Raw genomic sequence first — 26,035 nt, 5'->3', positions numbered from 1 at the left:
TCCAACATGCCCATACCCATCCATCTATTTTGTGTACAGCTTGTCCGCACGGGGGTCGCGGGGGTGCTGGAGCCGATCCCAGCAATCATCGGACAGTAGGTGGGGGAGACCCTGAACTGCTTGCCAGCCAATCACAGGTTACACAGACGAACAACCAGCCGCACTCACTTTCACACCTACAGGCAATTTGGAGTGCTCAATCAGCCTACCAAGCATGGGCACACAGACAAACAACCATCTGCACTCACTTTCACCCCTCCAGGCAATTTGGAGTGCTCAATCAGCCTACCAAGCATGTTTTTCGGATGTGGGAGGAAACCGGAGTGCCCGGAGAAAACCAACGAAGGCACGGGGAGAACATACAAACTCAACACAGGGAAGGCTGGAGGTGGAATCGAATCCGCATTCTCTGAACTGTGAGGCGAACCAGTGCCCCACCATGCCGCCCCAGGCTCACATCGTGGTGTAAAAAAAAAAAAAGAAAAAAAAAAAAAAAGAAAAAAACATTGAATCTTATTCCAGATCTGCTCACTGTTTCATAATCCAAAATAACTTCCATTTTCTTTCCGTCTCCTGTTTCTCTCATGCTTCCTTCTTCTGCCCTGTATTGCTGTTATCGGCAGTGCGAACCACTGCTGTCATTGGCAGCAATTGTCTCATTCACTCACACATGTTCTTCAAAGACACTGCAGTGAACCCATCCATCTATTTTCTGTACCGCTTGTCCCCACGGGGTCGTGGGCGTGCTGGAGCCTATCCCAGCAGTCCTCGGGCAGTAGCCGGGGGAAGGACACTCTGAACCAGTTAAAATTAATGTTCATATGCATAGTTTTTTTCTCCACATTCTCAATTTTACAAATGACTAATTAAGATAAAAGCATACAAAACTGAGAATATGATCAACTTTCATACTGTACCTGGAACTCTACTACCACCATGTGAAGAGTGGCGGAGCAGGGCAAGATGGTGGCATTGGGTCGAAGAAGGCCCGCAAGGATGGTGCGGCAGTACCAAAAGTACAAAGAGTGCCATGGTAGCAGGCTTGTGCAGAAGTATGGTTCACCTATAAGCAGTGAGATCTGCAGCGAAGAGAGGTTAACTTCAGTGTAATTTATATACTTCTACTGCACATAATGAGGCACAGAGGATGCACGTCTCACCACAATACCAAAAGGTTGACTTCCTTTCTTATGTTGTATATTATATATTTACATGCATTTTTATGTTTTTTTCCTTTTTTATGATTTTTTACTCTTTAAAAGAGTTAATATCAGCCTTTTAAAGAAGCCAGGTGCTATTAATTCAGTAATTTTCAGCACCGGTTATCCTCTTCAGGGTCCCAAGGATGCTGGAGCCTCTCCCAGGTGACTTTGGGCAGAAGCCAGACTGCACCGTGAACGTCAGTTAGTCACAGGGCACATAGAGACGAACACCATTCACACCCACATTCACACTGTCATAGGGAACCAATACACACACACACACACACACACACACACACACATATATATATATATATATATATATTTATATTATATATTATTACTTATTCATCGCTCTTGTCTATTTGTTTTTACTCTGTGCTATTTGCTGTATGTGTTGTGTAATGTGTCTAGTCACCGTGGGACGGTGGGACCCGTAATTTCGATCTCTTTGTGTGTTTTAACATGTGAAGAAATTGACAATAAAGCAGACTTTGACTTTGATATATATATATATATATATATATATATATATATATATATATATACATATATATATATATATATATATATATATATATATATATATGTAATAAATAAATAAATGAAATAAAATATATTTCAAATAACTATCATATTACAACAATATTATCAAACCATCTGTGTCACTCCAAATCATTAAATCCATCGATCAAATTCCTCGTTCTTTATGTCAACAACGCCGCGCGTGCGCTGCAGAGATCTAGTATATAACTATATTGTAGCATTAAAAAAGTACCAGGAAAGACGTGGGTTTATATAACAACAATATTATCAAACCATCTGTATCACTCCAAATCATTAAATCCATCGATCAAATTCCTTGTTCTTTATGTCAACAACGCTGCGCGTGCGCTGCAGAGATCTAGTATATAACTATATTGTAGCATTAAAAAAGTACCAGGAAAGACGTGGGTTTATATAACAATATTATCAAACCATCTGTGTCACTCCAAATCGTTAAATCCATCGATCAAATTCCTTGTACTTTGTCAACAACGCCGCGCATGCGTTGCAGAGATCTAGTATATTGTAGCGTTAACAAAGTACCAGGAAAGACGTGGGTTTGGTAAACACCTCTATTTAACAAAACAAGAGTTCAACGAGCCAACAACTACTGAACTTCCAGCCACGGAGGTGGAAAAAAGCTCCATATAATAGGACCGGGCGTGCGTAACAGCCATGTCCGAGCCCCATCCACCGTCCCCGGACAGCCACCCGGCCGAGAGCCGGCCCCCGACTTCCATCCACGGAGGTGAAAGAGAGCTCCTGTCGAGAAGGATCGGGCGTGCATAAAAGCCATAATAATTTTTCAAACCTTCTGTGTCACTCCAAATCATTAAATCCTTCAAACGCTTTGTCCTCCGTGTCACTTACAAACAAAGCCGCTAATGATGCCGGTAGTACGTGGGGCCCTTCGTCATCTTTGTCATCCCGTGATCGAATCCTTTGGCCTTTATGTAAACAACCGCTGCGCGGCACGGATGACATCACTTGCAGTTCAAATGACAGTAATCCCTTGCTACATCGCGGTTCGTTTTTCGCAGTTTCACTCGATCGCCGATTTTTGAATTTTGAAAATTTGTGAAAAAAATCACATAAGTTGCTCCTGAGTATAAGTCACCCCCCCCACCCAAACTATGACAAAAACGCGACTTATTGTCCGAAAATTACGGTATATGTATGTATATATGTATATATTGGTGGAATATATACACACGGGCGCACACGCACGCGCACGCACACGCACACGCACACGCACACACACACACACACACACACACACACACACACACACACACACACACACACACACACACACACTGGGCACACCTCGTTACTAAAAAGACAAAAAAATCAGGTTCTTGGGGGTGATTTTAGTTGCTCATCGGTATCTGAAGTATGTTCTGCCAGGCACATGTCGATGCTATCACCAATGTTGTGATGCTACTGCGGCCATGGTGCATCAAACAGAAGCTGGTGCCAAAGCCCTACTCTCAGAGGTGCTGAATGCAGTATGAACAACAATTCCATGAAATACAGTGTGTTCATATTCATGATGAATTTTAGGAATTGGAAATCAAAGATATTGTTGCAGTACCCCACTTTAGTGGTCATGAAAGATACCTGCTCTCCTCCTAAATCTTTACTGGTCAGCTGCTCAGGCCTGATATCCAGCAGCTTAACTCGTCCTCTCATTGAGTTGGCTTCCAGGACCTGGTGATAGAATGGGGAACATCAGCTCCATTTTTAAAGCTATGAATACAGCGGAACATCTACAACCAAGCACAATCCATTGCTGGGATCAGACCTGCCAGCAGACATCAGTCTTTAGGGTGGCACACAAAATGCAAGGGGGAGGGGCGTAGCAGGGGGTCTTGGTGCTCCGACCCCAGGCTGCAGAAGCTTGTTTTTGAGAGATGATTCATCACCTCTCTTGTAGGGAAAGAGCCTGAGCTGGTATGTGAGGAGAAGAGATTCCAACTCGACATAGTTGGCTGGGTCAGGTCTAAACATTTGGCAGGACTCTAGAAGGAGCTTGGGAGTTTCCTCAACCAGTCAGATGTGCTTTTTGGGCATTTTGGCATTGGACTGGATCAGGTTTACACATTTGGCAGGGCTCTGCAGGGAGCATGGGAGTTTCCCCAACCAGTCCAATGTGTTTTTCAGACTTTTTGGCATTGGACTGTATACTTAGGAAATACTCGTGTGGGTGCTCCTGGACGGCTGTCCCTGTACGACCAGTGTCAGCAGTAACTTGGAATAGTCTCCAATGTCGATTGGACTCTGCCAAGGCTGCACTTTGTTACTGATTCTGTTCACAACTTTTACAGATAGAATTCCAAGGCGCAGCCAAGGGGATGAGGCGGTCCAGGTTAGCTGACTCAGTACTATTACATCTCTACTTTTTGTAGATGATATGGTTCTGTTGACTTTATAGAATTAAGATTATCAACAGTCACTGGAGCGGTTGGGATGAAAATCAGAACCTTCAAATTTGAGCCTGTGATACTATGTGAGAAAAGGACGACATGCTTTCTTCAGGTTGGGGACGACATCAAGACCCAAGTGGAGAAGTTAAAGTATCTTAACAAGTGAAGGGAAGATGAAGCTGGAGATTGACAGGTCGATCAGTGCAATGTCACACACTGTACTGGTCTGTCATCCATACTAACCATAATCCGATAGGGTTCATTCTATTCAAGAGTATTCAACCTTTGACATTCTATTGTACTTTTACACATATGCTGACCTGCTCAATAACCTGTTTCGTCATGCTGAAGTTTTCCAAACTGAAGACCTGAGAAGAATTTGTGAGAAAAGAGGACAAGTCAATTTAAGTGAGTGTTGTGTAGGGGAAGCAAAAACGATCATAGTATACTTTTTTAGCTCCCAAAAGCTTTGCAAACACCGGAAGAAGACTTCCATCACTCACTCCGAGACAGATGCTGTCCTCCTTCAGGACCTGGAGTCAGCACAATTAAAAAGAAATACCACACAAACAGGTAATATCAGACAGTTCGGTTCACTTACACTGTGCAGTGCATTGACATAGCTCTTTGTGCGAACTTTGTCATTAAGTTCACCAAATCGTGGTCGGTTCCAAACCAGGTGGGCCTGGCATGTACAGGACGGCCGGGAGCGAATCATGTTGTCCTGTGAATGTTGTCGGCTTAAAACAGCCAAAATGCAATGCAGACAGTCAAAATGAGTAATAAATACTCATAATTTAGTGTTTATCTCAGAGCCTCTTGTAGTTTCGAGAAGTACGTTAAGGTATCTGCTGGACCAGACATGGGCAAACCATGGCCCGCCCGGCCGTAGTAAGCATCCGTCCTGCGGGGCTTTTTAATCCAACCTGTTGACCTTGTCCAACTAAAAACATCTACTATATACCTACTATATATCTACAATATTTCTTCTTGTCACTCCAGTACTCCCATTTCACTATTAAAGAGCACACATACCATTGGTGGACCTTTGAGGAAATGCAGTTTATTAGTTTGGCAAGCGACGCTCACTGTCTTTCTGCACGAAAGAAATGGGTCTTGTCAGCCCACTCTCAAGCAACAGTTGTGCACCTTGTGGCTCACAGGGACCTTGATGAGCAGAAGCGCTTGCCAAGAATATTTATCGACTACTTTTGCTAGTACTCTTGCATGATAACGTAACTTTAAAAAGAAAAAAAAAAAAAAAAAAACGGCTCCTGTTGGCACTTTCAACAGTTTTCGATCTCTGAGCTTGGTGCTTCAAAATACACCATGCAATCAAAGTTGTCTATTTGCTGTGACGTGGGTGCTGTCACTTCGGCTGAGAACAAGTTCAATCGGTGGTACTTCTATCACGTCTGTTTTCCCTTGTATAAAAAAAATTTCTTTAATTAGCTTTATTCACCCATTGCTATTTGCTCCCTATTGTGAAAGAACATACTGGAGATTGGACGGTGATTGTGTTAGCAGCTAAGTGTTACACCACTTGGCTTGGGCCCACCTACGTCTCCACTCTTTTCAGTTTTGCATCTGATTCTTTTAATGTGTATGTAAGTTGAGCTGTGTCAACATTTGTTTTCCATTGATGGAATGACTGCTTTCCAGGTTGTTCCACATTGTTTAGGTCCGTGCGTGTGCCCATCTCTGAGAATACACAACCATTCAAGAGCTGCTAATGCTATTTTGCCCTCCCTCGCAAAAGCATCACACACACACCTATGAAGAAGCAAAAAAAGAGCAACTTTTAACTTAATACAACAATTTAGAAGCTCCTCCATAATGGCGAACTTTGACAGAAAAAAACGAAAAGTAACTTTTTGTTATGCATTATTAATGTATGGGTAAACAATGTTGTACCTGTGAGATTGGAGGCTGAACCACAAACTGTAGTCATCGTGATCAACATTTAGACTCAGATCTTCTCCTTTAGCCACCTTGCTTTCAATAGGCAGGAAATAAACACTCTGCATCCAGTGGTCTCGCCACTAGCACAAACCACCACAGTTGAGCACACATGGCAGCCGACATTGATGGGACAAGACTTGTTTAACTTACTGGAGCCATCTTTGGCTGTGGGTATGTCCAGCTGGGAGCCATGGTACACACAATGGTTCCACTGGGATCCATGTCTAGGTCCCACCAGGAGAGCACCACTTGAGCCTGACCACTGCTTTGAGCCACAAACTGAGAAGAGTAGGACTGGGGGGCACTGCTCACAGGCTTACTGAAGTCCACACTGATTAGCGAAGGTTTCATGCAAAAACAATAAAAATAATTAACTAATAATTATTCATAATCAAATAATACTAGTGATGGTAATGTTTATTAAAAGAGCAGATGCTTCATACCTAAACATGGTGCAGACTGGACCCAAAGCAGTGAAGCTATGGGGTGAAATCTGGCTGAGCTGAATGTCACATACTGCATGAGAGCCACTACAGTTGGCCACAGCAGGCGGGGGCAACAATTGAGTGCCCTGGACTTCTATTGGCTGCAGCTGAGCCCAGCTCCATAACAGTTGTGACTCCACCAACTGGGCATAGACAGTGGCCCGGTGAGGGACTGCCACACAATCTTTCTAGAATGAGGAGGGGAAAAACTGATTTTCTATATTGACTTTTCAAGTGACTACTTGTTGCAATACTCATTATTTACACATATACCGTAATTTTCGGACTACAAGTCCCTCCGGAGTATATGTCGCACCAGCCATAAAATGCACAATAAAGTGGAAAAAAAACATATATAAGTCGCACCGGAGTAAAAGTCGCACTTTTGGGGCAAATTTATTTGTCAAAATCTAACACCAAAAACAGACATGAACCAGCAACAACAGGCTAAACGATACGGTATGCTGACGTGACATATACACAAACGAGGAGCTGAGAACGTTATTCAAATAAGTATTGCATAAATAACAGGTTTATCAAACCATCTGTGTCACTCCAATTCATTAAATCCATCGATCGTCCTTTGTGTAAACATTGCTGCGTATGCGCCGCATATGCGCTGCGTATGCGCCGCATATGCACCGCGCAGCTGACATCGGACTCGTTCTAAGCAGCATTTCTAATTATTCCACAGACCCATATAACGATATATAAAGTATATTTCATATAACTATCATATTACAACAATATTATCAAACCATCTGTGTCACTCCAAATCATTAAATCCATCGATAAAAGTCCTCGTCCTTTAGGTCAGGAAAGACGTGGGTTTATATAACAACAATATTATCATACCATCTTTGTCACTCCTAATCATTAAATCCATCGATCAAATTCCTCCTTTATGTCAACAACGCCACGCCCGCGCCGCACAGATCTAGTATATAACTACCGTAATTTTCGGACTATAAGTCACGTTTTTTTTCTTCGTTTGGGTGGGGGGCGACTTATACTGAGGAGCGACTTGAATGTGAATTTTTTCAAAAATTTTCAAAATTCCCCAAAAAAAAAAAAAAAAAAAAAGGGGGGGGGGGGGAAATCGGACATCGGGGACGTATCTCTGGATTGGCAGACTGGGGTGGTGGTTCCTCTCTTTAAGAAGGGGGACCAGAGGGTGTGTTCCAATTACAGGGGAATCACACTCCTCAGCATTGTTTACATAAAGCACGATTGGTTTAATGAATTGGAGTGACACAGATGGTTTGATAAACGTGTTATTTATGTAATACTTACTTGAAAAACTCTGAATGTTACGCCAGGGCCGTTCTCAGTTTAATGATTTGGAGTGACAAGGTTTGAAAATCTTATTTATATGTTATATGTATATGTTTTTATCGTTACAGTTCAGTAGTTGTTGGCTCGTTGAACACTTGTTTTGTTAAATAAAGAGCCGTTTACCAAACCCACGTCTTTCCTGATACTTTAACGCTACAATATACCGTAATTTTCGAACTATAAGTCGCCCCGGAGTATAAATTGCACCAGCCACAAAATGCACAAAGTGAAAAAAAACATAAATGAGTCGCACCGGAGTATGAGTTGCACTTTTGGGGCAAATTTATTTGTCAAAATCCAACACCAAGAACAGACATGAACGAGCAACAACAGGCGAAACGATAGGTATGCTAACGTGACAAACACAAACGAGGAGCTGAGAACGGGCCTGACGTAACATTCAGAGTTATTCTAATAACTATTACATGAATAACACGTTTATAAAACCACCTGTGTCACTCCAATTCATTAAATCAATCGATCGTCCTTTATGTAAACAATGCCGCGTACGCGCGCCGTCGGACTCGTCGTGATTTGCATTATTCCACAGACCCATATAACGATATATAAAGTGTATTTCAAATAACTATCATATTACAAAAACATTATCAAACCATCTGTGTCACTCCAAATCATTAAATCCATCGATCAAATTCCTCGTCCTTTGTCAACAACGCCGCGCGTGGGCCCTGACGTCAGCCTCGTTGTTATTCCACAGACCTAGTATATAACTAAATTGTAGCGTTAAAGTACAAGCAAAGACGTGGGTTTGGTAAACAGCTCTTTATTTAACAAAACAAGAGTTCAACGAGCCAACAACTACTGAACTTCCAGCCACAGAAGTGGAAGAGAGCTCCGTAGAATAGGACCGGGCATGCGTAAAAGCCATGTCCGAGCCCCATTCACCGTCCCCGAACAGCCGTCCGGCTGAGCGCCGGCCCCAGACTTCCATCCACGAAGGTGAAAGAAAGCTCCGTAGAGTATGACCGGGCGCGCGTCAAAGCCATGTCCGAGCCCCATCCACCGTCCCCGGACAGCCACCCGGCCGTGCGCCGGCCCCTGACTTCCATCCACGGAGGTGGAAAGAGAGCTCCCGGAAGGATCGGGCATGCGTAAAAGCCATAATAGTTTTTCAAACCTTCTGTGTTACTCCAAATCATTAAATGCTTCAAACTCTTCGTCCTCCGTGTCACTTACAAACAAAGCCGCTAATGATGCCGGTAGTACGTGGGGCCCTTCGTCATCTTCGTCATCCCGTGATCAAATCCTTTGCCCTTTATGTAAACAACCGCCGCGCGGCACGGGTGACGTCACTTGCAGTTCAAATGACAGTAATCCCTTGCTACATCGCGATTCGTTTATCGCGGTTTCACTACATCGCGGATTTTTGAATTTTGAAAATTTGTGAAAAAAAAATCACATATAAGTCGCCCCCACCCAAACTATGACAAAAAACGCGACTTATAGTCCGAAAATTATGGTACTCAAAACATTAACAGAGCAGATTGGTACTGTTTACCTACGTTTCCCTTCCATATCAATCTGTAAATATACTCGAAACATTAACATAGCAGCCTATTTTGACATGAAATAGCCTCACGGGTACAACAGCTATTCAGTGTCGCCCCCTGACCACGGTTGCCGTAATGCTGGGAAGTAATGCGACTTTGTAATTTACTAGTCGTACTAAAACGTACTGAAACATTTTGGCAGAGCACTGTGTACAACCAGTATGGATCAACAACTCCATCAATTGATCCATATATAAGGCGCACCGGACTATAAGGTGCACTGTCGGCTTTTGAGAAAATTTTAGGTTTTTAGATGCGCCTTATAGTCTGGAAAATACGGTAATTGCAGGAAGTTTTCTCTTATCCAGGCTATTATTTCCTTCAGGCAGATGGTGAGTGCAGTGGAGATTGAAAGAGGTGTTTGGTCCAGTTTTATGTAGAGCTGTGTGTCATCAGCATAACAATGGTGAGAAAAACCATGCTTGCTGATTACACGGTATCAAAAGCAGCAGGAGGATGGGGAAGGAGGAAGAGCCAGCATCGTCGTTTGTGACCCTGACCAGGGCTGTTTCCGTGCTGTATGACACGGTCACTGGGGAGAAAATTGGTGTGTTGATCGCATGTCCATCCGCCAGGCTAATAGTGCCGTATAATTCACACAAACAAGAAACAGAACGAGATCGAGATGAACAGTACTGAAAGGAAGCTTTTATACACAAACCGTCATTATGGGGGACAAAAGAAATACATATAATGCCGCTTTTAAGTTAAAGGCAGTCGATGTTGATGACATTGTGTTGCATCACCCTTTTCTTTTTTTCCCGGTCATGTCTATTCTGGAGCTATACGCGTCGCTTGCTAGTTTAATGTAACTTAGAGCTTCGTGCATGAATTTTTATTATTAGCATGAACAGACCCTCATCATGGAAAATGCTAGAAGAAATGGATAAAAGTGACGACGAAAGAGAGACTGACCAAGTGTGCGGCGAAGGATATCTGACGCTGTTCCAATCGGACACTGAGGAAAAAGACTTTAGTTTTAGTGCAAAGGAGGATGAAGACTGCTCTTTTACTGGCTCTTTTTTTTACTTTTACTGGTATGTTGTTTTAACCAGCCCTGTTAGTGCTGTGCTATCGTGTTGCTGCTGTGTTACCGCCGCGTCTCAGTGACTTTTACCCGTATGTTCTTTTTTAATTCAGCCCTATTAGTGCTGTGTTGCTGTGGTATTACTGCCGCGTCACAGGCAGTGTTTGGAAAGAAATGTTAAGGTATGGTATTAAAACTTTAAAAAGGCTTTCTATGTACCGTTTTTCTTTGTGCATCTTATATAAGAAAAAAACCTTCAAATATCCCTAAATTTTAGCATGTGCGGCTAATAGTCCAGTCCGGCTTATAGTCCAAAAATTACGGTACTTGGTATTCAAAAGCTAATTTTCCAGAGTACAAAAATAGTAATAGTAAAATATATAGTAAAAATAGTAAAAGAAACAGATCTGCAAATGTTTGTTACCTGAACAAGATTCTGATGAGCATGTTCATAGCTCCGCAGAGCCCCTTCACCAATCAGCTCTGTATCAAAAAGTTCTGTGATGAGGACATTGGCCTTCATTTCCATATCTTCACCTGATATTGATCACAAACAACATATCTAATCACTTGAAGGACACATTTCCATGAAAGATGAAGACATTGACGAGTGCAGCTTTCACTTGCTAAACATCGAAACAGTAAAACATAATGGTAGGAGTATTCAAATCTATATACAACCTGGCCCAACAGTAACGTCAGTTGAGTGTTTGTTGATAATCTTGATTTTGTCAGCGAAGCCATTTTTTTCCACAATGCATTTAGCAGCCTTAGCCATGGGCTTGAAAACCTGCAGACAAATATACACATTACAGTAATTTCTGGACTATAAGTCGCGTTTTTTTCATAGTTTGGGTGGGGGGGCGACGTATACTCAGGAGCGACTTATATGTGCATTTTTTCAAAAATTTTCCAAATTCAAAAATCTGCGATGTAGTGAAACCGCGATAAACGAACCGCGATGTAGCAAGGGATTACTGTCATTTGAACTGCAAGTGACATCAGCAGCGCGGCGGTTGTTTACATAAGGACAAAGGATTCGATTACGGGATGACGAAGATGACAAAGGGCCCCACGTTTGAAGGATTTAATGATTTGGAGTGACACAAGGTTTGAAAAACGTATTTATGTTATAGTTATTTGATATATTTTATTTCGTGTAGCAACTTGCATATGTTTTTATCGTTACAGTTCAGTAGTTGTTGGCTCGTTGAACACTTGTTTTGTTAAATAAAGACCCGTTTATCAAACCCACGTCTTTCCTGGTACTTTGTTAACGCTACAATATAGTTTTATACTAGATCCGTGCAGCGCGCGCGCGCGGGGTTGTTGACATAAAGGACGAGGAATTTGATCAATGGATTTAATGATTAGGAGTGACACAGATGGTATGATAATATTGTTATACAAACCCACGTCTTTCCTGGTACTTTGTTAACGCTACAATATAGTTATATACTAGATCTCTGCGGCGCACGTGTGGCGTTTTTACACATTTTAATGTGGAATGTTCTCCCCATTAAAAAAACACACACACAGACATTTGTATATGGGAAAATCCACTTTTTTTGCTTTTATATTCATTTAATTGAGTACTTGGAATCTCCAAGATTGTAGAAAAATGTAATATATCCCTCCAGGTGCTGCACAGATACTTTTATTATCTGTTTAGTGGCTATTTTTTACTCCGTTCAGATTTCTTCGTTTTCTATTATGTATTTTTATCTATTACAGCACATCTGTTGGGGCAGGACGACCAAAAAAGGTAATGGGTGTGGCCAAACCGTTTCGCAAATCTGCCATCTTTATTACTCAGAAAGTTTTGTAGTCCAAACAACTCAAGAATGCCAAAGTGGAGGGATCAAAACATTCCGTTGTTGGATGCATCAAGCCACACAACTCATTGCACCGTCCCCCAGCATCAGAACCTCAAAGAAGTGCCTGGTCAAATTAGAATTTTCAAGCAGTGTTCCCACATCTGTGGGCGAAATCCTGCTTATTCAAGGACGAATGTTTCAGAAATCTTTTGTCAGTATAAAGAAGGATTCGCCGAAATACTTTGTTTCGTTGATGATTCACTTCCTTCAATCTATGGAAACGACACAGTAAAGTGGTAAGCTTGAGATGACACAAAAATAATAAACTGTATTTCACTTCAATAATATTGTGCCTGCACTCGTTTTCATAGCATTAGCGTTAGTCTTTTTGATGATTTTAGAGCTCTGCGCTCTGTGTTTTCACATCTTGTGAGTTTTTAGTACTTGTATCAGATAAATTGCATCAAAGGTGCTGTATTATTCTTGGGCAACACGATACTGTGTGAAATGCATTCATTATCTTCTTGCTAGCGTTAACATTAGCTTACTGATTAACTTGACTGCAGTGCTTGTTTACAAGACATGTTCATAAATACTGTGAGGGGGTTTTATGATGTTACGTGTTATGTACATATGTATGGACAAGTCTCCTGCCATTGACATCATTTAACAAATCCAATAATCATGGAAGACAGTGGTGAGTGACACCATATTGGAAAAATAATTAGTGCTCAACTTGGGCCCAGTCGGATAAGATTCCTGTGGTATGACTAGTACAAAACATGTTTGGCTCAAGGGTGACTGCTGTCTGTTGCTAAGGTAAATCCTTGTGTATTAGATAAGATGCCACTTGTGAAGAATTAAACACTATTCTTTTCAGTAAACAAACAAACTTCTCAGTCTCACAGTCACTGTGTGATTACAGCTGAACCTTGATTTTACACGCTTCGATTGTATGCAACTTTCTGTCTAACATGGTTTGGTTATGGACCCCAATTTTTTTGTCGTCGTATTTCAAATGGACGATATTGTATAAATTGCAGCGTGAAAAAACAAGAGGCAGTTTCTACTATGGACTACGCAACGGAGTGTTGTTCTTTTTCTCCTTCCGTGATCCTCAGTAACATGGCACTGCTACTAAACTCCCGTCAACCCGTTGTCCACAGCAATAATATAAAGGTTGTACATTCGCAAAATGGAACAAACCCACCGGCAATAAGCAGAGGCAGGTAAAGACTTATAATCATGTTATATTAATATTCAACCAAAACCATGATGTTATTACCCAAATGCAAACGTGTATTTCCCTACTGCAATTTCCCGATTGCAGTTATGCATGGCTCTGAAATTTCTCCCCTTCCAAGACGTTCTAAATAACTTGCTTTTGGGGGTTAACGTGATTCCCAAATTCTGGATCCCAAAGTTCACGTAAAATCGAGATTTAGCTGTGTTAGCCACAACCACCAGTGGAACCTTTACTTATTTAAAATGTTTTTTAACTACTGAATAATACAGTTCCCATCTCATCCCGTTATTTTTTTTATTCTTTACATATATTGTATCATATTGTATTGTGTTGTACCAACGAAAACCCAAGATTAAAAGGTAAAGTAAAGTTGACTCCCATCTCATGGGAATATCTTTTAGGATTCCAGTGACCCGCGGGATTTCCGCAAAAATGTCAACATACAGTCTGCACACAGCTGAATGCCTGAAAAGGCAGGTATAGTCATTTTCCTCAACAAGTACACTTTTTGAGTTTTTAGTGTAACTGCAGCTGAATTGGGTCGCCAAGTTATTGTACCGTAATTTTCGGACTATAAGTCGCGTTTTTTTTCATGGTTTGGGTGGGGGGGGCGACTTGTATATGTTTTTATCGTTACAGTTCAGCTCGTTGAATACTTGTTTTGTTAAATAAACAGCCGTTAACCAAACCCACGTCTTTCCCGATACTTTGTTAACGCTACAATATACCGTAATTTTCGGACTATAAGTCGCTCCGGAGTATAAATCGCACCAGCCATAAAATGCACAATGAAGTGAAAAAAAAAACATATACAAGTCGCACCGGAGTATAAGTGGCACTTTTGGGAAAAAAATTATTTGTCAAAATACAACACCAAAAACAGACATAAACCAGCAACAACAGGCTAAACGATACGGTATGCTAACGTGACATATACACAAACGAGGAGCTGAGAACAGGCCTGACGTAACATTCAGAGTTATTCAAATAAGTATTGCATAAATAACACGTTTATCAAACCATCTGTCACTCCAATTCATTAAATCACCAGCGCGGCGGTTGTTTACATCAAGGACAAAGATTCGATCACGGGATGACAAAGATGACGAAGGGCCCCACGTACTACCGGCATCATTAGCGGCTTTGTTTGTAAGTGACACGGAGGACAAAGAGTTTGAAGGATTTCATGATTTGGAGTGACACAGAAGGTTTGAAAAACTATGATGGCTTTTACGCACGTCCTTCTCGACGCGAGCTCTCTTTCACCTCCGTGGATGGAAGTTGGTGGCCGGCGCTCGGCTGGGTGGCTGTCCGGGGACGGTGGATGGGGCTCGGACATGGCTTTTACGCACGCCCGGTCATACTCTCCGGAGCTTTCTTTCACCTCCTTGGATGGAAGCCTGGGGCCGGAGCTCGGCCGGGTAGCCGTCCGGGGACGGTGGATGGGGCTCGGACATGGCTTTTACGCATGCCCGGTCCTATTCTATGGAGCTCTCTTCCACCTCCGTGGCTGGAAGTTCAGTAGTTGTTGCCTCGTTGAACTCTTGTTTTGTTAAATAAAGAGCCGTTTACCAAACCCATGTCTTTGCTTGTACTTTGTTAACGCTACAATATAGTTATATGCTAGATCTGTGGAATAACGACGAGGCTGACGTCAGGGCCCACGCGCGGCATTGTTAACAAAGGACGAGGAATTTGATCAATGGATTTAATGATTTGGAGTGACACAGGTGGTTTGATAATATTGTTGGAATATGATAGTTATTTAAAATATACTTTATATATTGTTATATGGGTCTGTGGAATAATTAGAAATGCAGCTTAGAACAAGTCCGATGTCAGCCATATGCGGCACATACGCAGCATTGTTTACATAAAGGACGATCGATGGATTTAATGAATTGGAGTGACACAGGTGGTTTGATGAACTTGTTATTTATGCAATACTTATTTGAATAACTCTGAATGTTATGTCAGGCCTGTTCTCAGCTCCTCGTTTGTGTATATGTCACGTTAGCATACTGTATCGTTTAGCCTGTTGTTGCTGGTTCATGTCTGTTTTTGGTGTTGTATTTTGACAATTTTTTTTTTCCCCAAAAGTGCGACTTATACTCCGGTGCAACTTATATATGTTTTTTTTTTCACTTTATTGTGCATTTTATGGCTGGTGCGATTTATACTCCGGAGCGATTTATAGTCCGAAAATTACGGTAATTTATTTGACGAAAGGCTAGCTTGATTTATTATTCCACATAAGTTTTAATCAGAATACTGTGTTTAAACGAAGGGGGCAACATATAAATTATTGCAAAAAATGTTTGCCTTGAGTTCCCCTTTAAAACGTTAAGGAAAATGCTGTAAAATTACCTCCACAGCATAGCAGAAGTCAGCTCCAGCGGTGACAGCCATCATGGACAATAAGCCAGTTCCTGTTCCAATGTCCAGGACAATGACACTCTCACCCTTAGCCTGGACATGGGCCACAGCTGCCCGGATACCCTGGTAGTACTTTTTATTCTATAGACGGAAATATCTGCTTCAGGGTAAGAAAGCAACCCATCCAAAGTCATATTGTAAATTACTGTAAAAATAATAAAAATAGAAAATACTTTTACTACTGAATCCAAGAAACGATATGTGGTTATTGACATCTTAATATGAATCATTAGAAATGAAAAAAAATAGGTTTTCTGCCCCCCCACCCACACCCCCAAAAAAATTCAACTGAAGAGCATGTGTTCCCATACATTAACATCAAGGTTGGCTCACATAACACAGTGTTTCAGCAGATAATATCACTTTACTCCTTGCACAGGTATATTTTTTATTTTACCCCAACACTCACCCGGTCATGATCATACAGCATATCAGCATAGCTGGACCTGGAAGAAAAAAAAAAAAAACACACGTTTAAGATAAACTAAACAACAGAGGTGAGGGACTCGAGTCACATGAGTTGACTCAAGTCAGACTCAACTTGAGTCACATTTTAGGATCGTGATTTGCTTGGCTAAAGCTAATGACAGACTCAATTTCACTTTGACTTGCATTAATGAGACTATTTGACATACTAAAAACAGGACTTGGAAAGTTTTGTGTTTACAGTTAAAATTCAGCATGTAAAACATGCAGTGTGCTTTGTTCTTTTTTTAGAGTAATGTATTTTTATTCTCACAACAGCCATCTGATCATACACACAAAAGCCTCCCTCATTCCAATTACGCCACCAAGCATTGTCGGTAATGGCCTGTGTCAGAAACAAGAGCCCAGACGTTCAGGCGCATTTCATCAAAAACACATTTTGTCCAATCTCTCGTCATAGGAGGGCACTGTACTCCTATTGGTCAATGCCCATGGACCACTCATAGATTATGTCACACCATGTGGCTAAATTCTGACATGCCAGACTTTCGTTTCGTGGTCGTGAGCTGTCCCAGACACCAGCATACCAATCGTGGATTATGTCACACTGCACGGGCTATGACATGTCAAGACAAATCAAACTTGGCCATGACACACGAGGGAGCATCTTCATTAGAATTGTATGCAGAGGTGTACTAATTACAATTTTATAGACAAATGATTTATCGGATTTTTGTTCACTGAGAAGAGTTGGGAGGGCGTTATATATTTTCTTCTTCTAGAATTCGCTATTATATTTCCAAAAATGCTGTCCATTCTCCTTTTTACTGTCTTTTGCCACCGTTCTGACTCTGTATGCCCCCTTTTGTTTTTGCTGCTTTTTTTTTTTTTAAGGAACCATCCTCCAAATTTGCACACTTATACACACAAATGAACAATTTGAAACAAAAATCTTCATTTGACCTTATTGTTTGCTCATTTATATCTTTATGTATATATTCAATTGACATTGTTATGACTTACATTTCCCCCTGGGTTCCACGTTGGAAAGATATAGAGCACCGGTCCTCCAAGGACGAGGAGGCCTTCAGCTGAGTGTGGCCGTTTAAAGCACCTGCTTTTCAGATAGGTGGAGGAGGTGGTACCCCAGACGTAGACTTCAGGAGAAATGTAAGTCAAATGAGCCCTTACCAATTTCAATTGAATATATAACGATCTATGAACAATTCATATTACATAAAGCTTTTTGGAACGCGTCATGTTTACATATGTTGGGGACTGACGGAAGGAAATCGACAGGAGTAACAGCACTTAGTATTTTGCAGAGAGGCTGCTCATTTGCTGCTCTTAAATAAACCACGGAGAGGCTAATCCTTGTGATACGTTGAAGTAGTCATAAGTAGAGATGTCAATGTAACTTTTGGTGCCAATCGATAGCTGTTTTTGGATTCTAAGGGATTGTACAATGATTTCCAATGGGGAAATTTCAATCGCTTGCTCCTATGACATCATCAACCAAGTTATAGAGGGGAAGGGTTGTGTGGCCCTATTCCTCATTAAAAGTGGGTGTTTTTATAGGCATTCAGTGTTTCATTATTTTTCAAAAATGAATGGATGAAATCAAAATTGCTAACTTTCATTTTCCTGATCAAAAAATTACAAACTGGGCTACTTCGTGAAAAATTAACCCTCTTCGCTTTTGTGTCCCTTTAATATCTGAAGTAGTAATTCTAGTAAGAGTGAAGCGGTGTGTACAGAAGATGATATAGTAGGGCAGTGGTCCGCTGTGGTCAGATGATATTTTGTTGTCCGGCAACCATTCCATTACTGCAGTGGTGACAAAATTATATTTGGGTGTATACGTATGCACTGCAACAGAATGTGTGTGAGGTTTTTTTACAGAATTTTTCGATGGCCTGTTCGACTGAGTGGTCCGCAGACTGGTATAGGAACTCGGAGAGCAAACCGCTGTAGTGGGAGCAAAAACCCAGATGGAAAAAAAAAAAAAAAAAAAAGAAAAATCTCCCTATTTTTCACAACCCAAACTTGGCAAGTACGGGTAAAGCTATGCTGAGAGGTTGGCGTATATGTTTTATTCATTACAAATAATGAGCAGTGATAGTCAAGTTTTGTTGGGTGTGTTCATGCAACGGCAAACATGCAGAAATTCTATGTGCAACATCAAATTATTATGAATTGCTGTATTATTCTGGTGGGCAGTACAGCTTGGCTCACTACATTTCCCAAGAAACTCGCCCATCACTGCTGCCTTGCTCACAAAACATTAAAACGACTTCCATTGCGCATTAAAATCGACTGGAAAACACGATGCACATTAAACATAACCACTTCTAATTTAAACTGTTAACCCTATATATTCTTGCGTTTGTTTGAGTAATTGTAACCCGAAACACGCTGTGATGTGAGCTACCTGGCAATCTCTTGGTGATAGCCGTACTCTTCGCTCTCCTCCACGCAGTCAAAACCTTCAATTGTCGGTTTGACTCGTCCACAGAATGCCTTCATCTCTGCGCACTCGCTTCAATAATTGTCCACTTTGTGGAAACAAACACAACTCTTACAATTTCCTTATAAGTTTAAGTTCACGCATCCAGTATTTCAGGCAGTTCACGCCACAATTGTCGTCATAGATAATAACCTACATAAATAGTTTGCCTGCACCCCACGGCTTCGTAAGCTAGTCGGGGCGAAAGCATAAGGTCATTCCCTATGTAGACAGCAAGGAATTCGAAAGAACAAGCATTCTTATACATTGTGCTCCAAAATTGAGCGTTTTACCACACAATTACGTTTCGACAAATACATCGTATGGATGCTGGGGATTTATTTCGTAATGGTTGCACATGCTTTCACAAAAAAAAAAAATATATATATATATATATATATATATATATATATACACACACCTCACATAAATCAGTTGAGAAACGGCCAAGTTACGACGTATTGTCAATACCTCTGTAAAGAAAGGGGATGGCTGATGGTGTAGTGAGTATTACACTCGGCTGTCTTGTGTGCAGCCACCATGAGCTCACTTTGCACATAAGACGCTGTGCATGACTTAAAATAAGAAGAAGAAAAAAAACTTGGTAACAAGAACTTCGCCCCTGCCAACATGTCCGCCAAGTAGCACATTGATTAGCGGAGCTTTACCAGGAGCTGGCTTATCTAAGAGTCTTCGGAAAGTCAAAACATCCTGAACTCAATGCCACATTTTCAAGGAAAAATGTAAATATAATTTCTTGGGAACACATCGAAGGACAGCACTGTTTGAAATATATTTGACTCAATATATTTCGTGACGTCATTGCTCTTGGGAGTCGCTGAGAGGGGACACTTGCCTGTCTTGTGTGCCGACTCGGTGGCGGGCGCTAGAGGCTTTCTTTAGTGAAATGATTGATCTGGTTAAAGGGAGGATGTGATATTTTAATATTACCTACATAGATTTTATATTAACACATTTCTGATTGTTGGGAGCTCTTTTTTGGTCATCGTTTTATGAAAATCAATGTTTAATATCAAAACGTAACAGGCACTGCTGCAAAGGGGTCCTTGTGCATACCCAATCAAAACTCATAACAAGGGCACGTGACTTAGTGTCTCCCAATGGCATTCTAGTGATGGGAATTCCAGTTCTTTTAGGTGAACTGAATCTTTAGAATCCGTTCACTCAAAAGATTCGTTCAAACGTATCGTTCAACGAATCGTCCGCCCTCTCCGACACACTCACACACACACAGATCCAATTTCTTTTTCTTTTTTTTTATACATCCCGTGGCCGGGCCTTCGCCCATGGACACGTGGGTCCCCCTTCCCATGGGCTCACCACCTGTAGGAGGGGCCAAAGGGGTCGGGTGCAACTTGAGCTGGGCGGCGGCCAAAGGTGGGGACCTTGGCGGCCCGATCCCCGGCTGCAGAGGCTGCCTCTAGGGACATGGAATGTCACCTCTCTGGCTGGAAAGGAGCCCGAGCTGGTGTGTGAGGCAGAAAAGTTCCGACTAGACGGACTTGCCTCCGCACATAGTTTGGGCTCTGGTACAAGCCCTCTCGAGAGGGGCTGGACTCTCTTCCACTCTAGAGTTGCCCACGGTGAGAGGCGTCGAGCAGGTGTTGGCATACTTATTGCCCACTGGCTGGGCGCCTGCACATCGGGGTTCACCCCGGTGAGCGAGAGGGTAGCCTCCCTCCGCCTTCGGGTGGGGGGACGGGTCCTGACTGTTGTTTGTCTATGCGCCGAACAGCAGCTCGGAGTACCCACCCTTCTTGAGGTCCCTGGAGGAAGTGCTGGAGAGTGCTCCTTCTGGGGACGCCATCATTCTACTGGGTGACTTCTATGCTCACGTGGGCAATGACAGTGAGACCTGGAAGGGCGTGATTGGGAGGGACGCCCCCCCCCCCCACCACCACCCCCACCCCGATCTGAACCCGAGCGGTGTTCTATTGTTGGACTTCTGTGTTCGACACAGATTTTCTATAATGAACACCATGTTCAAGCATAAGGGTGTCCATGTGTGCACTTGGTACCAGGACACCCTAGGCCGCAGTTCGATGATCGACTTTGTAGTCGTGTCATCAGATTTGCGGCCGCATGTTTTGGACACTGGTGAAGAGAGAGGCGGAGCTTTTAACTGATCACCACCTGGTGGTGGGTTGACTCCGATGATGGGGGAAGATGCCGGTCCGACCTGGCAGGCCCAAACGCTCTGTGAGGTTCTGCTGGGAACGTCTGGCAGAATCCCCTGTCAGGAAGAGCTTCAACTTCCACCTCCGGCAGAGCTTTTCCCACGTCCCAAGGGAGGCGGGGGACATTGAGTCAGAGTGGAATATGTTCCGCGCCTTCATTGTTGAGGCAGCCGACCGGAGCTGTGGCCGTAAGGTTTTTGGTGCCTGTCGTGGCGGCAATCCCCGAACCCGCTGATGGACACCGGCGGTAAGGGATGCTGTCAAGCTGAAGAAGGAGTCCTATCGGGCCGTTTTGGCCTGCGGGACTCCAGAGGCAGCTGACAGGACAGGTGATGGCCAAGCGCAACGCGGCTTCGGCGTTTGCTGAGGCAAAAACCCGGGCGTGGGAGGAGATTGGCGAGGCCATGGAGAATGACTTCCGGATGGCTTCAAGGAAATTCCGGTCCACCATCCGGCGTCTCAGGAGGGGGAAGCAGTGCTCAGTCAACACTGTTTACAGTGGAGATGGTGTGCTGCTGACCTCAACTCAGGACGTCGTGAGTCGGTGGGGAGAATACTTCGAAGACCTCTTCAATTCCACCGGCACGCTTTCCATTGTGGAAGCAGGGCCTGGAGACTCTGAGGCGGACTCTCCAATCTCTGGGGTCGAAGTCACTGAGGTAGTTAAAAAACTCCTCGGTGGCAGGGCCCCGGGGGCGGATGAGATCCGCCCGGAGTTCTTAAAGGCTCTGGATGTTGTGGGGCTGTCATGGCTGACACGCCTCTACAGCATTGCGTGGACATCGGGGACGGTGCCTCTGGATTGGCAGACTGGTGTGGTGGTTCCCCTCTTTAAGAAAGGGGACCGGAGGGTGTGTACCAATTACAGGGGAATCACACTCCTCAGCCTGCCTGGTAAGGTCTATTCACGGGTGCTGGAGAGGAGGATCTGTCGGGAGGTCGAGCCTCGGATTCAGGAGGAGCAGTGTGGCTTTCGTCCTGGCCGTGGAACAGTGGACCAGCTCTACACCCTCGGCAGGATCCTCAAGAGTGCATGGGAGTTCGCCCAACCAGTCCACATGTGTTTTTTGGACTTGGAGAAGGTGTTCGACCGTGGTCTGTGGAGGGTGCTTCGGGAGTAAGGGGTGCCGAGCAAACTGATAAGGGCTGTTCGGTCCCTGTATCACTGATGCCAGAGTTTGGTCCGCATTTCCGGCAGTAAGTCGGATTCGTTCCCAGTGAGGGTTGGACTCCGCCTAGGCTGCCCTTTGTCACAGATTCTGTTCATAATTTTGTATGGACAGAATTTCTAGGCGCAGCCGAGGCGTTGAGGGGGCCCGGTATAGGGACCTCAGCATCGCGTCACTGCTTTTTGCAGATGACGTGGTGCTGTTGGCTTCTTCAGGCCGTGATCTCCAGCTCTCACTGGAGCCGTTCGCAGCTGAGTGTGAAGCGGTCGGGATGAGGGTCAGCACCTCCAAATACGAGTCCATGGTCCTCGGTCAGAAAAGGGTGGAATACCCTCTCCAGATGGGGGATGGGATCCTGCCCCAAGTGGAGGAGTTTAAGTATATTGGGGTCTTCTTCACGAGTGAGGGGAGGATGGAGCACGAGATCGACAGGCGGATCGGTGCAGCGTCGGCAGTAATGCAGACTCTGTACCGGTTCGTCGTGGTGAAGAGAGAGCTGAGTCAAATGGCAAAGCTCTCAATTTATTGGTTGATCTACGCTCCTACCCTCACCTATCCAGATCCAGGATACAAGCGGCCGAAATGAGTTTCCTCCGCAGGGTGTCCGGGCTCTCCCTTAGAGATAGGGTGAGAAGCTCGGTCATCCGTGAGAGACTCAGAGTAGAGCTGCTGCTCCTCCACGTTGAGAGGAGTCAGATGAGGTGGCTCGGAAATCTCATCAGGATGCCTCCTGGACGCCTCCCTGGGGAGGTGTTCCGGGCATGTCCCACCGGTAGGAGACCCCGGGGACGACCCAGGATGCGCTGGAGAGACTATGTCTCTCGGCTGGCCTGGGAACGCCTTGGGATCCCCCGGGATGAGCTGGATGAAGTGGCTGGGGAGAGGAAGGTCTGGGAGTCCCTCCTAAAGCTGCTGCCCTCGCGACCCGACCCCGGAAAAGCGGAAGAAGATGGATGGATGGATGGATGGATGGATGGATGGATGGATGGATGGATGGATGGATGGATGGATGGATGGATGGATGGATGGATGGATGGATGGATGGATGGAACAAAGTACCAGGAAAGACGTGGGCCCTTCGTCATCTTCGTCATCCCGTGATCGAATCCTTTGTCCTTATGTAAACAACCACCGCGCTGCTGATGTCACTTGCAGTTCAAATGACAGTAATCCCTTGCTACATCGCGGTTCGTTTATCGCGATTTCACTACATCGAGGATTTTTGAATTCTGAAAATTTGTGAAAAGATTCACATATAAGTCGCTCCTGAGTATAAGTTGCCCCCCCCCCCCCCAAACTCTGGAGAAAAAAAAAACGCAACTTATAGTCAGAAAATTACGGTACTCTTCATTACAGAAGCATTCACTTGGTACTATGTAGCTGCTGAAAACAACCATCCAATGGTTATGTATAACATCTTGGGTCATTTTAATAAAGCCCTTGAACTTTTATATAACTGGAACATAATACCAAATGCAAGCTGTTTCTATAAAATTCTAAAAACAGTGAAGGAACAAATAGAACGTTTTTTTCTATTTGCCCTATAAGAACAGTGAACAAAATATGTTTTGTTGATGCAACTTACAATGGATAATTCACGAAGTTATGCTTATTGACTGAATTAAACCCAGATATTGCTTTCGAGAACGGCATTGAATTCTGATCGGAAGTCTGGGAAATTTTAATAGCTGTCAGCAATGTTCAAAACCTTTCCACACGTGTGCCCCACTGGTCTTCTACTAAACTCTGACATTTGTTGAAACTCCACAATGGTGTCGGTGACAGTAAGATCAGATCCAATGCAAAACCGGAGACATTTCTGAAGCTTGAGTTCATCCAACTCTTTGATGAACCTTTTCAGATGATTTACCACTTCCTTCTGCATTGAGGATAAATCATTTGGAAATTTCAGCAGTAGGTAGACCTTGCTGGAAGTAGGTTGCAAGTCAGAACACAACTTGTTAAGTGCGTCAGGACTTATGAAGTCATGGTGAAAAGTAACCTCCCTCCAGCAGTCAATAACAAACATGGGCTTTTGGACAAGCTCTTTGTGCGCTATTTCCTGCAGTATTGTGGGAAAGGTTTCAGGTGTGATTCTTTTTCTCCACCCATAGCTGTCAAGAACTTCCACAAGATCATCTTGGTGCACTTCTGAAAAGCCCTTCATTGTGTCCATCAAAACTTCACGCTCCTGGCTGCTCACAAACTGTAGAAAGTGGGCCCTTGGATCACTGTAGTGTAGACTGTTGAAAAGCACTTGCTCGACGAAAGGAAATGCAAGTTTGTTTGGGAAATAGCAACAATCTTGGTAACCTTTTAAAAGTATTCTCCCAACTGCTTTCCACTTTTCTGCAGAAAAATCATGACAGATAAATGGCACCTTAATTGATGTACCAAGGGCGCATCGGTCATAGAATTCCTGCCAGAAACAGGTGAGAACATCTCTCAGTACTCCAGACCCAACACCTGATTCTTCTCTATCATCTGGGAGTATGCGTTTCACACTGAATGGTTTGTTCAATATTTCTTCTTGACAGAATGCTCTTCTCATATCATTCAATGTGTCAGTGGACTGGACAGTGATAGCCAACACATCTTGTGGATCAGGTGGATTGAGGGGCATAGCAGGACCATCGTAGATCATTGTGACTTCTGTATCTTCCTCTGTGTCAAATGTGGGACCAAAGGTAATTTCTGAATTAACAGAAATGTTGAATGACTGGTGGACTTCATTTGAATAAACAGAGACCTCGTCACTTTCTGCAGCATTGTATTCACTGCCATTGTCTCACGTAACTTCCTCGTGTGTGTGGACATCATATTGGTTTTCTTTTGGTCTTGTTGCAATGTAAAATCCCAACAACGTTAGCTTTGCAGCCTCGTAGATATTGCCGATGGAATGGCAGGTGTCATCAGTGAGTTATGTTTAAAATCCCAAACCTCAAACTCAAAGTCCAATAGTGATCCTTTGGGAGATGCTTCGAAAGACTCTCCCAATTTACCGATCCATACAGACATCTACAACCCACCCACTACTCGACTCCCGTCCAGACGACCAATCTGGAAGAACACCCCACCAACCGACTTTACCATCCAGTTGGCTTGGAAAATGGAATGGGAGTCAGAGAAGGTCCCACACAAACACTTGGTGCCAGACCCCAACCATCAGGTCCCTGGCACCAACCTCTCAAGAAGACAGTGGTCCACACGCAATCGTTTCAGGACTGGACATGGCCCTTGCTTGGCCAGCCTTCACAAATGGGGCGGTAGCCCCACCCAACTGTGTGCTTGTGGAGAGGAGCAAACGATGGAACACATCATAGAAGTTTGTCCTCTCCCCAGACTTAAAGGAGGGTTAGTCACCCTCCATACAGCAGACCAGGAGGCAACTGCTTGGCTTAGGGACTTTGCAGTCGCTAAATAAAATAAATAAATTGGGAGAAATTTCCTCTGGGAAAAGTAGGTTTTTCCTTCCTTGAGAATGTCTTTCAACCCAGCTTCTGTGGACATTCGAAGTTTTCTGGAATCCCCTCCCTGCTTCTCCCTCACCTGTTTGGTCATCTTTCCATCACTGTGTAACCATCCGATCGCAATATTTCTTGTTGTTTTCTGCTACTTTGTCTGTTGTGGTTGTGTCTTTGAGGTGGTGTCCTCTTTGTCACTATCTTTCCTGAATTTATTTT

The 26,035-nt window shown here is 43.5% G+C and overlaps 1 protein-coding gene across 3 annotated transcripts in view; it reads right to left on the bottom strand.

Annotated features, from left to right (window-relative positions):
* prmt7 (protein arginine methyltransferase 7) overlaps positions 1 to 19,571 on the bottom strand; it is a 33,906-nt gene extending 14,335 nt beyond the window's left edge. The window contains exons 1-14 of one of the 3 annotated variants that reach the window (XM_085937537.1): positions 18,911 to 19,197; positions 17,503 to 17,636; positions 16,463 to 16,499; positions 15,985 to 16,134; positions 11,236 to 11,344; positions 10,979 to 11,091; positions 6,580 to 6,809; positions 6,287 to 6,467; positions 6,089 to 6,216; positions 4,776 to 4,914; positions 4,624 to 4,707; positions 4,495 to 4,542; positions 3,369 to 3,458; positions 918 to 1,079 (exon numbers count right to left, since the gene is read on the bottom strand). In XM_085937537.1, coding sequence (XP_085793663.1) covers positions 918 to 1,079; positions 3,369 to 3,458; positions 4,495 to 4,542; positions 4,624 to 4,707; positions 4,776 to 4,914; positions 6,089 to 6,216; positions 6,287 to 6,467; positions 6,580 to 6,809; positions 10,979 to 11,091; positions 11,236 to 11,344; positions 15,985 to 16,134; positions 16,463 to 16,499; positions 17,503 to 17,504 — 1,473 coding nt within the window. In that variant the 5' untranslated portion in view covers positions 17,505 to 17,636; positions 18,911 to 19,197. Of the gene's footprint in view, positions 1 to 917; positions 1,080 to 3,368; positions 3,459 to 4,494; positions 4,543 to 4,623; positions 4,708 to 4,775; positions 4,915 to 6,088; positions 6,217 to 6,286; positions 6,468 to 6,579; positions 6,810 to 10,978; positions 11,092 to 11,235; positions 11,345 to 15,984; positions 16,135 to 16,462; positions 16,500 to 17,502; positions 17,637 to 18,910; positions 19,198 to 19,456 lie in introns of those variants that run through there. The other 2 variants (XM_085937536.1, XM_085937535.1) reach the window with 2 other exon arrangements.
* Between the last annotated feature and the right edge of the window lie 6,464 nt (positions 19,572 to 26,035).

The sequence above is a fragment of the Syngnathus leptorhynchus genome, chromosome 18 (assembly GCF_054491065.1).
Source record: "Syngnathus leptorhynchus isolate UIUO chromosome 18, UIUO_Slep, whole genome shotgun sequence".
NCBI classification, from domain to species: Eukaryota; Metazoa; Chordata; class Actinopteri; order Syngnathiformes; family Syngnathidae; genus Syngnathus; species Syngnathus leptorhynchus.
Note: the sequence above shows the minus strand (reverse complement) of the source record. Positions and strands in the feature narration are given on the sequence as shown.